The following is a 16,456-nucleotide window of genomic DNA, read 5'->3' as shown; positions in this document are numbered from 1 at the left end:
TCTTCCAACCCGGTTGATTCTATTATTTGATGATAGGTGAAGTTTGGAAAACTGCTTGCCAAACTCCAGGTCCACAAGGCAGTGAAGTGACTCCCTGTTTTCAAGCAGTTTTTCCTCACTTTGGCACAGCTCCTCTGCAGTCTTAAGCAATAGAAAGACCAAAGAAATGCACAGAAAGTTTGAAACTGTCTTGTTTATTCAGTTCTTTTTTTGAAGTTCTCAATTTTAAGTATATTAAATGTAAACATTTTACTCACTTCATAGAAAGCTCTTTATAGTACAATTTGTTTTTACTGTATAATTAAATATTTTCAAAGTTCTGTTTTCCTTTGTAAACAAGTTGGTTTGGTAATTAAAAAACTGGTTATACCAAATGCTCAGTTTCTCCAACCTCCTCAGCTTCCTGACAGCCCTCACTGCAGGAAAGGCAGGGAGAAGGTGGGTTATCAGTTGATTATCCTGGGACTTTTTGGGAGGATTTGGGGAGATTTTTGCTCCCAGTTACTGTTGGTGACAACAAAACCTCAAGCAATGTAAGGGCTCATCTGCACTCAGCAGGTTTGTGTGGCAGAGCCCTTGAGTTTCTAGGCAGAGGGCACAGATCTTTTGTGCTCAGCTGTGCTGCCCTTATGGCTTTCTCCAGGTTCAGCTGAGCTGATGGAAAACCATAATGTTTTGGGGCATTAGAGGTGATCAGCTGGAGAAATACAAGATGACATCTTGCTCTCCAAAATCTTCCAGTTCGAGTGCTCAGCAAAAGGTGTTTTATTTGTAAAAACTAAGCTGAAGGCCCAAGTATGATACAAATATTATTGCTGCAATATTCATTACATTATAGTTCAAAGGGGTGTTAGAAACTGAACTTGAAACAGTTCAAACCCCCCACGTTACATCTCAATTTCATATTTGCACATGATCAGTGCACAGTAACTGCCTAAACTGCTGCAGGGATATTTGCATCATTGCCTTCCAACCCCTCCCTCCACACCCCCACGTGGACACTTCACATTTATCATAAAAATAAACAACTTGGGAATTTCTGGATGACCTCTGTGTGTTGGATTTAGAGCTCAGACTCAGCACACTAAGGGTAAACTTTACAGCTGTGTTCATCTGCACTTGGATTCTGAACATGACCTCCACACGCAGCAAGCGCAAGGCAGCAGTGCTTCATGTGTCCCTGCACTGTGGCAGGAGCAGCAGCCCTTTCTCTTCCCCCGTTTTGGTTCTTAATTCCCCTTGGAACAGCTCTTCCCATGCCTGGCATGTCCATAGTACACAGCCTTGTTGACATTTTTTCCCCTGTAGCTTATAGAATTTATAGATCAGATTTTAGTTCACCGAGTTTAAAGAATCTCACAGACACAAGACTGAAATTCTCTTTTGTTTGTTTTCTGAGTTCAGTTTCTTTAGTTTTCCATCATTAATGACACTTCCTTTCTGGGTACAGATTAGTATCTGAGAACTACTCCTGGAATCTGTTGCTCATAAGGGCTTAAAGATTAAAACCAAAACTAATATTGCTGTCTGAATCATGTTCCTATTATTTTTGTGTTAGAAAAACAGGAGCTTCTGATTTACTCATGTTACAGAGGGCCAGGAGAGCAAATCAGCAGAGACAAGTTTTGACAGCCCCTCACAGACACTGCATAATTTTTCAAGATGACCTTCTAGTTGCTCCTTAAAAATGTATTTATTAATACTTTTAGAGCCTCCAGCTCAAGTTCTCATGCAGCTGTTCTGGTATGAGGTACTGGCAGCACTGAATGGAAGACATCCCAGTCATCCTCCCTGTCCCCAAACAGTGGTTTGCCTTGGCAAATATTACCCTGTTTATTTCTGAAATGTTAATTAATGAAGAGCCCTTAAATTCCAAACCTTATTTCTTGTTGATAGCTTAGCTCTCTTCTGTGCTTCAGGAAAGCAGAAGCATCTTCCTGATGGATTAACATGATACAGGCCTAAAAGTGACTTCCTAAAGATGTAGGTGGTGCTTACTATGAAATATTTAAAATAAGCAAAGGAAAAAACCTCAGATCTTCCCTATTCCAGGCAAGTTCCTAGGCTGTGCTCAGCTCTTCCAGGCATCCATCCAAAGCAAGGTACTAGAAAAAAATGTATTGCCCTTCTAAATCAAAGCTTTTCATCCCTCTCTGTCTCTCCATACTGATATCCTTTGGTGCATTTTGTGTCTGCACTTGAGATTCTTAATATTCCTGTTTTTCTGTAGATTCCCATCATGCACCACTGCCAGGAGTTCCCAATCTTTTTATATATGGTGACTCACTGGGGAATTCCTACTCCTGCAGAGGGACTACAACCAGCCCAGATAGCTGATGAGGCCTCAACTGTTGTTTCTAGGAAGCATCACTGATGTCTTTAACTGAGAAAAACTTGGGTATAAGTGCAAAATTTTCCTCTGAAAGCTGTTTTTCCCTTTGAGAAGTACTTTTCCTGGGAGCCAAATTTGCCCATCTCCAAAACACTGCCCAAAAAGCAGTCAGTGGGGAGTGGGACACTACTTTTCTCCAGACACTATCCTGCTGGCTTCCATCTACGTGGCTTTTGGGATTTCCTGCAGGAATGGCACTCAGAAAAAGTTGGGAGTTAGTGTCAGGTAACTCAGTGCTACCTGCATCCAGCCAAGGAAAGCTGCAGCACCCAAAACAGTTTAAAAAACATCCATGGAAAGTTATTTTTGACTGAACTTATTCTCAATACAATGATTTCCCCAAAACCCTTTTGTGCACAGAAGAAATTACAATAAGGCTAGAGGCTGAACCAACACTACCTGATCCAGAGTGTTTGGAGTAGAGGCAAAGGAAGGGTGTCCTTGGCCAGGATCAACGTGATCCAAATGTTCCAGAGAAACCCTTTGCACCCAAGCTGTACCACTGCACAGTGTTTGGTCACCAGCTGCTGCCAGAGGAGCTGCTGCTTCCTCATCCCAACTTGGGAAGTTAATTACCCAGGGTTGGAGGCCAGTCAGCATCAACAGACTAGAAAAGTAGGGAGGAAAAAGGCAAAATCAGCAGATTTGATATTTTACATATATCCAAAGAATCACAACTCCTTTTGCAACTACTTTCCAGCATCACTTGATGTTGGGATGAAACAACTTGTTTGGTGGCACAGAAATATTCAGGTACTGGGTAATACAGGCAAGGCTGGAGTGGAAAAACATCCCCTGCTCCCAAATGTGCATTCTGAGTGAGTAAAACCAGACTAGAGGAATCAGATGGCAAGCACTGTCTAAGAGTTATCTAGGTGACATCACTAACAGTCAGCCTGACTGTTAATCAAAAGGGACAAAACATGCCTGACCCTTTATGAGAAGCAAATGTCATAATTAACACCCCTTGGATTATGCCTTTCTTCTCTGAGGCCACAGCTTCAGTTCCCTCTGGGCATGAAGTTGGTGCTCACCCTCTTGCCCAGGCAGCACACCCCATCATGCTGCTGTTGGCAATCACCACCCAGGAATCACCCTGTGCTCGTTAAATGTTTTGGCTTCCACACCACCTGCATTAATCACACCTAATCTGCAGCTCCATCAAGGATCAGGCTCTTGGGCTGAGCTAAAATGCATTGTTAGCAAGAAGACTAATTATTTTCAAAGTCCCAGACAGCCTTTATAACTCTGCCCAAGAACTAGTGACACCTCTCTGTATGACAGCGATGCCCTGGGTTGGGAATTCCCATTGTCAGGAGTACCCACGTTCCCCCTGCAAGCTCTCCTGCTGTATTGTCCTACAAAAGAGGTGCAAGTAACTGCAAAATGTAACCTGGAAGAAAAGCTCACTGATCACTGGCTGCTAGAAATGTAACCCCATGTTTTAAATCAACCTTGCCAAACCACCAGGTTAGATGTTAAATCCATAACTATGTACTCTCTTTTAACGAAAACAACTTCTGTGTTTTCATCCGACTCCAGCCAGTGAACAGAGAGGATTTCTTGCTGTGTTTGAACCAGCACTGACAGAGGAAGTCGAATCTCTTCTCTTTTCCGTCCGCCCCCACTCTGGAAAGCAATGATGTACATGGAACATAATGAGCTCTGTCCCAGTGACATCAACTCATGCTATGTCCTCCCATCCCTCCCTGACAGAAGTTCAGAAGAGGAAGCCTGGCACACATGGCACTATGGTACAAGCCACTAGTTTTGTATTTACATCAAGTTTTCTATTCACTATGCTAAGAAATGTTGCTCCAGTTAAGAGCAATCCCATGGAAAGCATCTCACAAACGCAACCATGTCCATGTTATTAATTTTCAGGGAAGATAAACAGCAAACTTACCTCTACATCCAACTCCAGAATGTCAGCAGTTCTGTTCAGAAGGGACCCAATATTGGGCTTTGTTCTTCCAAAGTCTCCATGCACAAATTCCTTAATGTAGCTGGCAATACTGGCTAAGGACAGGCAGATTTTACAGCAAAGAAATCAAAAGGAGGAAAATAGTGTCTTTTTATACTCCTACACCAAATTCAGTTAATGCCCTGTTAAGCCCATACCCATCTTTAAAAGACCTCCTACTTCTGACTCCAGTGCCAAAAACTGCACTGCTGACCTTTATTTTCTGTTTGATTCCAAAGTGAGTGGTGACTTTATGACAAAACCGCTGAGTTGTCTGAGTAGCAGCAATCTACAACCTGCAGTGAAGTGCACGAGAGTGCAGAAAAGCTGATTTTCTAAGGTGAAAAGTTTTCACTTAAATTAGAAAAAGCTTAACTGTATTTTTAACGAGCGTATTTTTATAGCTGTCACATACTTTATCAGAGTGGTCAACACAAAAGTAGACACACAGTGATGGCACTTGGGAATGAAAACCTCAATAAACTGTGACAGAAAAGCAACCATTATGCAGCAACACAGCTGCTGGAGAGCAGGAGACTTCCCATTACCCCAGTCCCTCTAACCAGAAGTTGTTTGGCACTGCCCTGTGCAGGATACGTCCCTGCCTGAGTCCTGAGGCGCAGGCGGAAGTGATGCTCATCGATGTACTCGGCTGTCATGGTGTGGATGAGGCGACACCGCACAGCCAGAGGCCTCCTGTGGAGAACCCGCAGAGGGGTCTTCTGCTCCAGCTTTAATTCCTGCTCCAGGAGGTCATGAAAGAAATGAGGAAGGAAATGTGCGACATGCTGTTGAGATTGTAGGAGTTCTCTGTGTTGTTAATCAATTGTACCTCTTTTATCTGATGTTCTGGTAGTTGAGGAAACTTGAGGCAAGGCTCATTTTTTCCATGTTTATCAAAGGGAAAGGACAGTCATCTCAGAGGCTAACTGAGGCTTCATATGAACACAAACTAATGGAATCACAAATACAGAGGAATAACCTTGAAATCTCCATAGCCCTTTGCTGGAATGACTCCAGGATTTAGAAGCTCACTGAGAGCCTCAGGGCAATCAGGCAAAAAAAAAATCCCACCCACAAAATGCTTTGTCTAAAGTACAGCCAAGCCCCTAGAAATAAAAGTGAGGAAAAAACCCTGAAGGGAGATTAGATGTCCTAACAGTCTTTTCAAAAGTTCATTCCCCACTCCCTTTCCCAAATGAGATGCAGCAGTTTGAAAAGCAACTTTACAGAAATGAGAGAAGCTAAAGGGAAAGCTTCCCAACAGTCATCTCCTCAAGCTCAAGCCCTCACTCTGAGAAGGATTTCATGGGCAAGACACATAGGGAATGGTGCAACACAACAAAAACTGAACCCACTTGTCCATCAGACCAACATCTGGGGAAAGTTCTCCTTCCCGCAGCATACTGAGCACTTCCTCTTCGCACTCTCTGTCAAAGACACTGCCAACTCCAATTGCTGCAGCTGCAGGAGAACAGCTTTAGAGCTTGCAGAACAAAAGAGCTTCTCTGCCCCTCTGGCTTACACGAAACACTGTCTAAGGTAAAGAAAAGGCTGCAGGTGCCAAATTCCCTCCTTTCCATCCACTAGTTTTGATTATTTGGTCTACTGGAAGGTGCACATTGTACAAGGATTTGTTGTCCAGGCTAACAGTCAGCCAGCTGTCCTGCTGTGATGGCAGTGGTGAAGGAAGGAAGGGTGGTATCTACGTCCCTAAAGCAAGAGAAACCCTGATTTAAAAAAGCAAAAGCAGACACAGAGAAAGAGGTATGTCCATGGGTGCACATATTTAACAATTCCCTAGGGCACCAGGACACGTACTACATAAATTAGCAACAAGAGCTCCTGATACCTTGATATCATCTAGAAATGCAATGTCTTCTTTCTGTATCGCTTTGTCTGTCCATATTAAGGCACTATAGGTCTTTGTCTTCTCCTCTTCACCTTCCTTCATCCGACCAATTGCCTCTCTAAACAAAAGGAATTAATGACTCACTTAACATAAGCATAATTAGCCAAGGCTGTGAGCAGCAACACTTGCACCAATCCCAAAGTGCCACTCTGAAATCCCTTGGCAGCAACAAGAAATACTGACCTGGTGACAAGCTGTAAATCTCGAACCTGTATTTTGTCTGAAGAGTTATTAATTGCCTGTGATAGTTAAAAAAGAATCAGTTAGCAAAACTGATGGGTGAGAGAAGCAGCAGATGCTTTATGAGCTCTGTGAGGCACAAATGATTTACCTGCTGAAGCTTCTTCATCTCCTCAGCAGTAAAATGGATTCTGCGAGGATTCACAAGCTCAATTGCAAAGGGCCTTCCTGGCATAAAACAGAAAAACATGTTGTTCTAAATTCATGTTGGAGTTTAGGCAGGAAGGTTGGAAGGTGTGAAGACTGTCTGCTATTAGACAAACAGGGAGGGGACTTGTGGGGTTAGGGATGTGGCATCAGATGGAAGGAAACGAAACAAGGGACTGTTTTTTGGCTACTAAACCCCAGGATCAGCAATAAGTGCAAATTATGACTTCCCAGAAGACATCTTGTACAAGTCTGTGCTAATTAAAAAATAAAATAAGAAAAAAGTTAATTAGCTTATTTTCTGTCACCTACAGCAATGCCCAGGTGCAGGATGATGTTAAATCCCATTCCCTCAGCTAAACATCTGTTGCCATAACTGTGCTCTCTGTGCTCAGGGCCAGGGACAATCCCCAGCATAAGCAATGCCAAGAATCACACTACAAATCAGGCAGCAACTGAAACAACTGAAACAGAGAATTGTTCATTTCGACTTTTTCTTTCCTTCCTCCTTTGACTACAGCAGCTTCAGCATATTGCCCAGCAGGTGCCCTTTGTAAAGGACCTAAGCTCAAAACCAAACAAGGCTCTCCCACTACACAGTGACCTCAAGGAAACTAGAAGGATGCAAGAGAAAACAAGGCAGGAATCAGCCTAACATCAATGGCTTAAAAGTAGGGAGTGAAGAAAATAAAATACTCCTAACCAGCTACGTATTTCCATGCAGCCAAGGCTACTCCTCTTCCAAGTTGGTTTTATGAAGCTCTTTGAAATAAATACATAAATATCACCAAAATTTTTCTGAGAGAAAATTTCAGAGCATGCCTTAGCATTCAGCAAGATCTGTTAGAGTTAGGTTCACACAACCATTTCATTTCTGTGTTTCACGAGGGATCTTCCAAGCCTTACCATTGCCTAGTGTCCTTACATCCACATCTTCTCTTCCAGAAGAAGAAAAATTAAAGCCTATAACAGATTTGAACAAGGCAGGTGAGATTTTATTTGACGTTTTTAACACTCTCTACAGCTTTAACAAGGTGAAACATTTTCTTTCTAAACTGGTTTGCAAAATCTACTTCAAAGAGTTATCTCTGGAAACTGAAGCCTGAACTTCAGGAACAAATCTGGGATATTACTGTTTATTTACAAGTTTCTGGAAGAGCACTCCCAGTTCCTTGGCCTGAATGAGACTACTAGAATGAGACTGACATATTCACTGGGAGGAGAGGAGAGAAAATTAGCAGGGTTTTTTCCAAAGTAATATTTAATGCATTTTTTTCCTTGGGCCTTCCATGTTATGTTTTTCATTCCACAAATGATGAATGACAGGCAGTAATTATTTACTCTGGATGATCTGCTAGATGCTTACTGTCTGCTTTGAATTCTGCCATTAGATGCTCCGAAATGAGTTCTTCCACTGAAGATTCCAGCTTCCTCTCCCCATCAATAATCCAGGGAGTCTGAGGTAAATTCCTTGAATATTTGTTGTATCTTCCTGTAAAAAAACACCCATGTTACCTCTGATCATTCTAAGACCATGGACAAAAGATCCAGTACTGCACAGCATTTAACTGGCATCAGAGCTTGGTGAAAATAAATGTACAGGCTTAGACTTGTTTTACAGGAAAAGCATTCCAGCACCCAGGAGAGCTGCAGGATTCAGGATGCCCACTTAAGGAAAGACTGGGAGAGCCTGTTGCTGCAGTGCTACCTTCAGGTACAACCCTCCTGTAGTAGGTAGTTCAGGCTCCAAGCCAAGCTCTGAGGCTTAAGAAAAGAAATATAAACTAAAATGCTTTGGCTCACTACAAGAAGAACTGTGTGAGGAGCAAAAAGGCTCAAAAATTAACTAGGAGAAATGTCAGGAACCTTGAAAAGGTGCAATGTAAAGGGACTGCACTGATCCCAGTGGCACTCTGGTGCTATCCCACCTCCCATGCCACAAGGGCTGCCATAACCAAAGAGCAAGCCTGACATGGGTGACCAAGATGAGCTTTTTTATGGACAGGTTTGATAAGAAGTTAAGATATGCACAAAGGAAGGAACTCCTTCATAAAGGACAAGGACTAAGCCCCTTCTGCTCAAACCAGTTTCAACCTGAAACCTTGTGGATAGAAACTAAAGAGCTCAGAGCAGCTCTGTGCATTACACTGTGCCTCTTACATCTCAGGTTTTGGGGGTTTGTATCATATTTTCCTATCTTGAACAACGTTTCCTTCTTGCATTTTGATCTGCAGAAAAAGCCACACAAACAACTGGGGAAACTGAGTAACAGTTTCACTGGGGCAAACAATGAAGGGAGGATGACTCATCACTCAGATGCAGCTTCACACTGCTAAATTCTCTTTCCATAAAATGGAAAAAGGAACATAAGATGTTTTGGTTTTTTTTCTCTCAACTTCCCATTCTAATAATTGTAACTTCTGATCTGAACAAGAGTAGGTTTAACAAAAAAAGAGGTGTTTCTTGGTTTGACAGCTTCTTAAAAAAAATTGGAGTGGGAAGGGATCACTAAATACCAAAGGTAAGGTCAAGAGGGCAAGGCCAACCCTGAAACTGTGCTTACAAATTAAGATCCGGTCTCATTTAACAATAACAACATAACTGCACTGTACTCAATTCTATTCTGGATTTATCTTTCAAAAATTAAAGACAACATCCTGCCTGGATTTTTTTTTTGTTGGTGCAATATATGAACTATAAATCACAAAACCAATGCTAAATGACATGCAGAAAGCAAACCCTCTGTGTTTCTCTCCATACAGATGAATTCTGATAAAACCATCTCACCTAAAATAAACCAGTGTGTTTGGAAAAGGCTAAAAGGAACTGGATATCTTGGATTCATAAAAATGTACATCTGCCTAATCAGTAACTGAACATAAGAAATGGGCATTGAACATCAACTATGTCATGTTGAACACTCACTTTTGAATTTTTTCTTTTGACAAAAAAAATCTTCTGTAAAGGCAAATAATTTCCTCCCCTTTCAAACCAGTTCACTCTTGGATAGAGTTAGATTTGTTTCTTTGCTCCTTATACTTCATTACATGAATTAACCTTTGAGGTTTCCTGGCAGTATTATAAAGTTCAGTTCAGACAACACAGCAGGAAATAAATGGATCACTTTACCAGCCACAAAAACTGCACCATTATTGCACTGAATTTCCAGAGCAACACAGAGGTTCTTTGGTGAACTTGGGGGACATGGAAAATGCCTATATTAAAAAAGAAAAAAAAAGACAGTAAAACATACTAATAATACCAGAACATGATGGAGCATCACCAGAGCAGTTAGGGCATGAGAGATGATGACACAGCTACAACAAAGTCATTATTCCCATTAAAAGCTGCAACACCAAGAAATGGATAAACATAGAGCAAATCAAGAACACCACACTGTATTTCTGTCAATCTGTCACTGAATGTTATTGAAGTTTAACACTCCAAAATCTGCTAGTAAGCTGTGCCATCTACAGCTATAGCAGTAATTAGGATTTTCTATGACCAGAAGAGCACAAAACATGCTTTAAACTAGCCAAATTTACATCATTAAAAGTTCTTTAATAGCCATCCTACCACTACTTACCCACCTAATATTTTCCTCCCCATTCTAATTCTACACAAAAGCACAATACCAAGAACCAGTTTCAGTCTATACTTACTTGAGAAAATCCTCTTCTTTTATCTTCTCTAGGGCTTTTATAACTGCCATTCTGGTGAAAACAGACTGCACAGTGAAATAAAAAAATGAGTCAACAACTAAGAAAATCAGAGAAAGGATATGCCTAAGGAAAATAAGTTGGTGATAACTCAAGTGAGGCTAAGGCAGAAAACACAAGAGTTTAGGTTCCTAGGACAGGGGAAGCAAGTGCTATCACAGGTGAGTGGAAATCTTGCTTTAGGAAGGCTGAGGGCAGGAAAAGGTCTCTAAATGAACCTCCTAAACAAAGCATGGTCAGCTCTGAGATCAAACCATACTGTCCAGGGTTTTATCCAGTCAGGTTTGAAATCCACCAAGGATGGACCCTGCACAGCCATGCTCCATAGCCTCCTCCAATGTCCAGCTGTCCTCAAGGTAAAAAGTTTTTCTTGCATCTATTCTCATTTCACCTTCCTTCTGCTGTCTCCTTCCACCATGCACTGTAACAAATAGCCTAGATTCCTGTTCTCAATAATCTCTTCTGCTACTAGGATGAGATCGAGTTGGGTCCTCCCAAAAGCTTTCTTTTGACCAAGAGAAGTACCTTCTCCCTGAAGAAGTCCAGGTTCCTCAGCCTCTCCTCCTAGGCATGCACTCCAGCCCCTGGACTGCCCCTGATGGCTATCTGCTGAACTTCCAATTTAATGATGTCTTCTTTTTTTTTTTCAAATTAGATTTGGGATTTGGGGGGAAAAAAAAAAAAAGGAAAGAACAATACTGGGTCACTGTTTGGGACAATTCAAATCTTTGTCCTATCAGAGTTCCTAGGTGCTCTTTCTCCTTCTAAGCATAAATTAGAGATTAACAGCACTTCTCTTCCTTGTCAAACAGATGAACTGGAAAACCCTTCAAGTAGCAGCAGGTTTAAATAACTATCTACAGCATATGGCACAGAAATTTCCCCTCAGAACCCAGTTTTTCTACCACTTCTCTGATTAACACAGCTCTTGAAGCTAGCTTCAAGCACAGCTTCTTTGTGAGGACAAACCTCTGATGGCTCTTCAGAGCAGGTATTTTTCTTTAGATTCCCCTGCATTTTGTTGCCTGTGTGGTTTGAACAGCCAGGCCCTGCTGGTTTAGCTCCTTAGGTGGGATTTCCCCCCTTTTAAAGGAAAGCAATGCAGCAAGCAGTGAGTTATAACAATACAAGCCTTCTAAAAAAAGACTTGCATTTATTGGTCAGGTGGAGTAGAGTAGGCAGAATTCCTGGGTCACACTGCCTCTGCCACATGTCAGTAGACTCTTCACCAGAAAGAATAAAAGGCCTTGCAATGGCTTCTGAGAGAAGTTACTCGTTCTCCCTCTGATCACATCAACTGTCCTACTTACATCAGTTTCCCTCCAACTGTTTTTTTATCCTTACATGTCCTCTTTTCTGTCAATGATTGTGTGTGTGCTCAGGGGCTGCAACAAGTGGCAAGGTCCCTTTTCTTTCCTTCCCTCCTCCAGAGGCACACAGGATAAAACCATCCTGCATGTATCCTGCCTTTCATTCACATCAGAGCACATGAAAACTGCAGTGTGATCATTTCCCTTTTGGCTGCAGAGTCTCATCTTCACAATGTGACTTATCTGAACTGTTTCACCCACAGAGAGCTTGAGGATCATCTTTTATGCTGGTTTTAATGCATGACAATCATATTCCTAGATCTTAAGGGAGGTATTTACAGAGGATATTCCTAAAATGATGGCCTTCAGACAGCCTGGAAAATGAAGCACCAAGCTCTTAGTCTTCCTGAGCTGAGAAATATGAAGTGAATAGAGACAACTTTATTTTCAGACAATTGAGAACTAGAGAGATTTTTGATGAAGGAAAAACCAGACATTAAACACGGACTGAATACCCAGAGAAGTTCTTCGTTGTAGCTACTGCTGTGAAATCCTGAACGTCAGCAAAGAAATACAACAATGATGAGATCTTACCTGTTTATTCTTGGCTGGTTTGAAACAGTCTGGACAGGCTGTGGCTCTAAACACAGAGATGAAAATTAGCTGCTTACTCTTACAGAAAAATAAATAAACAGATTTACAAGCATGTAAATGGTTTTTGTACCAATACATCCAGTATCCTCGCCCTCTGCACAGGGCAGACTTTAAAATCCACTTTATCCTAAACCACAAATGATACAAGATGTGTTGCTTGATCCAGGCAGAAATCATGGACAAAGCTATGTAAGACTCTGCTGCTCTGACCAACGTGACTGTGTCTCAGCTTTCAGATGGGATGGAAAAGCACACAATGAGTTTAGCTTTCAGTCCTTTTCAATCTTTCTCAGTAAAGGTCATGATTAATGTTTCAGTTCTGTGCAAGCTTTGCTGACACCTTGCAATCTGTACTTGCTCTTCTTAGACAATGCCCACTACAAACTAGAGATTCAAATTGCTCCTTGTGGATAGGAAAATTCAACTTCCTACCAAAAAACTAACCCCAGGTGTTCAATACTATTTGAGCTTTGCCTCTTCAAAAGGAAACTATTGGTTGTTTCATGAAAGTGAAAGCCAAGCAGTGAAACACCTTTTCTGAGTACTACAGAGGAAGTTGCTGTTCTTATTAGTGGATTTCCATGTATGCAGTCAGGGATGATTTCTAACCTACAACCCAATTTATCATTCCTTGCTGGTGCTTTTCAACAGCTCTATAACTGCTTCAGACTCTACGGAAGCAGGTCTTGCTGTTCCTACACAAGCAACTTCTCTGGCTGGTCTGTGACACAAAGCATTAGAAATTCACTCTCCAAAAATTTCAGTATCACCTCGCCCTTCAACATAAATCCCCAAATATGGACTAACAAGAGCCAACTCAATCTCCCAATGAAAACCAAGGGTCATTTCAGCACACTTACCTTCACACAACTGTGTAAGCACAGCTGGAGACATGAGATACCATAACTAGAAATCCCATCCAAAAGTTCTTCAGGTTGAGACAAAGTCCTACTTTGCTTCCACAAAAACTGCTACTGTGACAATTGCCAAATTTACCATATTTCCCTGGAAACCAAACCACTACCCAGAGCAGCTACTCACATATGCAGAATGCCTTGACACCTCAGAATTAAATTAAATTAAATTAGGTAACTAAATTAGGTAAGGTGCTGTTCCTTCAGGAAAGTGTCTCAAACCTTAATTGCTGTTTAAGTATGCTACAAAGAGAAGGCAAATAAAGGGATATTGTCAGGTCACATGGAATAAACCTAAGTAATTGGAATGGGGAATGGAACTTCTCTACAGCATTCACCTCTACAGCCATTCTGTCCAGAGCACTGGCACCAGAACATGCTCAACATTGATGTTTTGGAGATGTCACAAAAAGGATGAGCTGAAAATATGAGTGGAGGTTTCAGAGGAAGAAAGAGCACTACAGAAAACAAGATCTGATCCAGTATAACTAAATAAGTAAGAACAAAAGGGTGCAGGATCCAGAAACACTTCAGTTTTCACAGGATTGCAGGTACCATTAGTTAGAACTGTAGTTTGGCCCTACAATTTTCCCTCTCTTTTGCCCAGTCTGGAAGAAGCTGGAAAGGAAAAATGCTCATCAAACACTGGCAACCATTGTTCCTAATACGTGGTCCATCACCAAGTAAGCATTCCCTCATCCCCCACCCCAAGACAAATGAAAGATGCAGTTGTGGAAAAGCAAGAAGCATTGAGAATGATTGAGCATTCAGAGATCACAGATTGCCAGGAGAGAAATCAGGGAAATATATAAGGCTGCAAAAGAAATCTCTAGTCTCAAGACATGAATTGACTATGCAACAGAGACGTCTCTGCTGAGCCTCTTTCAAAGCTAAGCTTTACCTTGCAGTAGGTTCAAGTTAACTGAGTGAAACCGAAATTTTTCAGGAAGCATCAATGAACCTAATTATCCACAATATATTACTGCTACATTCTGAGAATCAGATTAAATGGCAGCTAAATTCACAGCAATGTTTTGCTTCTTTGTGTACAGCAGATGCCTTTGGGCCAGGCCAAAGGCTGTGTGTTTTGCAAAGGAACTCCTGTTTCTTTTAATCAACCACTTAAGTTGGATTAACACATTCCAAAGCCTTCCCTCACATCCATGTCTTATATAAGAGCAGAAAAACCGAGGCATGGCCTCAGAAGATTCCCCCACCTGCAACTACACGGTTTCAATTTATTTTTCAGAATGATACAGGGAATGACTTTGAAATGGGTTGAAATTGAACTTCTTTGAACTTTCTCCTTTCAGTTCCAATCAAAATTCTGGATGGTTTTGTTTATTGCCTTTAAAGCAGAGATTTAACCAGAGATGGTGTAACTTCAAGCTCTGCAGCTCTATGTGGGTATGAGCAAGACCCCATTTAGATGATAAACACTGCATATTCTCATCTGTAACAAACCCAAACCAACAGCATTGCACAATATTTTGATAAAGATCTTTTGTTATTTATATCAAAACTTACAGGAAATGGCACTCCTCGTCGCTTTCTGGGTGAGCAAAGACCACACTAACTTCAAACAAACTCTAAATTAAAACGAGAAAAGAACAAAAAGGTGGTAATGTTTAAACAAACAGGGAAGATATGCTCAAGCATCTGTATTGTAGTTTTAAGAAAACAATAAAGAGACAAAGGAGATTTATTCTACATCATTTAGACATAAAATCCATTAAGACATACAGACATAAAGACATTTAAATGTGTGTCTTAACAGTATTTGCATTTCTGAAGTCACCAAAGATTATCTGAGAGCACTTCACAACCATGAGTGACCTACACATCAGTAGCAGCCCCACTCTGTGAAGGGACCTGAGTCAGAGACAGCCTATGCTCAAAGCCTATTAGGGTCACTCAACTCCACAACCCCTCAGGGGGAGCCTCTTGAATAAAGAGGAAAACCCTGTAGTAGTCACCACTGTAAAATTCTGTCAGGGGCTTTGTTTGCAATGACTGCATGGCCTTGGGGCAAAGAAAGGCACCGTCCTCATGGATTGAGAGCTAGCCCAGAAACTCCAGTGTAATCTTGATTCTACCCCCAATTCCCTCTTTGGCCTTGGGCAAACAACACTCATTACTTGTGTTATTCAGATACCAGAACACCTCGAGAGGGCTATTGAAAAGATTGGCTAATATTCAAGTGCCTTGTAGATAAAGAGCACTAGACAAGCAACTTTTATGGTACAGGGATGTCTGGAGTGGCTCAGTGCCTAAATGTTGTAAAGCTTTGGCTAACTTAGTGTGTAAGAAGTTTGTTTCTTCTTGGATCATCTTCAGGGTGAGTGTTTCTTTCTTCACTGAGACAAAAGGGATGTTTGCAATTAGCACTCCTGGGAAAAGATAAGCTGTAATTATTATGGAAGCTGACAAATCAACATAAAAACTAAACGACTCTAGCCCTGGGGTCAGTCCTATGGCTGGTGACAAGTAAAACCTGCAGACTGCAGGAATTTACATTCAATATGATGGTGTGTCTGAATTTGATTATCAACATCCGATTGTCATGTTCAGTCATTGCCTTTCAGAAAGATTTTAAGAATAGTAGTCAGTTGCAAGTTGCAAACAGTTTGAAAAAGCATTTCCATTTCCGTTGCCTGCTTAGGGGCACTGCAGGCCTCAACATACCTATCTCCAGCGTTCATTACAGTGAACAAAGACAAGTCTTTCCCTTTTCAGTATGTTTCAGAAATATATTTTCTCCACAGAACCTGAACAACTGATCTCACCCAGCAGCAGCAGCAGTATTGGCAGGAACAGGAGAGAAAGAAGGAATATGTAAGCATTGCTTAGCCTCTGCAAAACAGAGATCCTGGAATAGGAGACAACTGGAAAAGTCTTATTGATAAAAAGAGGATGGGCAGCACAAGACCAAGAGATTTAGCACAAAACTGTGATGGTCTCAGAAGATACAATGATCTATGTAGACAAAAATGAGGATCGAGCCCCTCAGGATCGAGTCCTGGAGATCTCTGGTTAAAAGAACTTCCCCCTGTTTCTTTCTAGGGTAGATATAGGAGCAATGCAAATTGCTTCTCTGTTAATAGGGAAAAAATAGATCTATTTTTATTTTCCCCCCTTATAAGTTTATAAATATGTATACACACACACACGAACACATATGAAAAGAGAAAAATCAAACAGAGAA

At 41.3% G+C, this 16,456-nt stretch overlaps 1 protein-coding gene across 1 annotated transcript in view; it reads right to left on the bottom strand.

Annotated features, from left to right (window-relative positions):
• Window positions 1-2,968: 2,968 nt before the first annotated feature.
• Window positions 2,969-16,456, bottom strand: part of PUS10 (pseudouridylate synthase 10) — a gene marked incomplete at its 3' end in the record, with an annotated part of 21,399 nt that continues 7,911 nt past the window's right edge. Inside the window, exons 6-17 of the mRNA XM_009075068.1 lie at window positions 14,779-14,840; window positions 12,278-12,323; window positions 10,317-10,381; window positions 9,784-9,869; window positions 8,021-8,146; window positions 7,561-7,617; window positions 6,599-6,675; window positions 6,451-6,506; window positions 6,208-6,325; window positions 4,953-5,095; window positions 4,299-4,398; window positions 2,969-2,999 (exon numbers count right to left, since the gene is read on the bottom strand). Coding sequence (XP_009073316.1) covers window positions 2,969-2,999; window positions 4,299-4,398; window positions 4,953-5,095; window positions 6,208-6,325; window positions 6,451-6,506; window positions 6,599-6,675; window positions 7,561-7,617; window positions 8,021-8,146; window positions 9,784-9,869; window positions 10,317-10,381; window positions 12,278-12,323; window positions 14,779-14,840 — 967 coding nt within the window. The remainder of the gene's footprint in view (window positions 3,000-4,298; window positions 4,399-4,952; window positions 5,096-6,207; window positions 6,326-6,450; window positions 6,507-6,598; window positions 6,676-7,560; window positions 7,618-8,020; window positions 8,147-9,783; window positions 9,870-10,316; window positions 10,382-12,277; window positions 12,324-14,778; window positions 14,841-16,456) is intronic.

This window comes from Acanthisitta chloris, unplaced genomic scaffold (genome assembly GCF_000695815.1).
Source record: "Acanthisitta chloris isolate BGI_N310 unplaced genomic scaffold, ASM69581v1 scaffold36495, whole genome shotgun sequence".
Taxonomy (NCBI): domain Eukaryota; kingdom Metazoa; phylum Chordata; class Aves; order Passeriformes; family Acanthisittidae; genus Acanthisitta; species Acanthisitta chloris.
The sequence above is the reverse complement of the archived record's forward strand: the minus strand, read 5'-3'. Positions and strand labels throughout refer to the sequence as shown.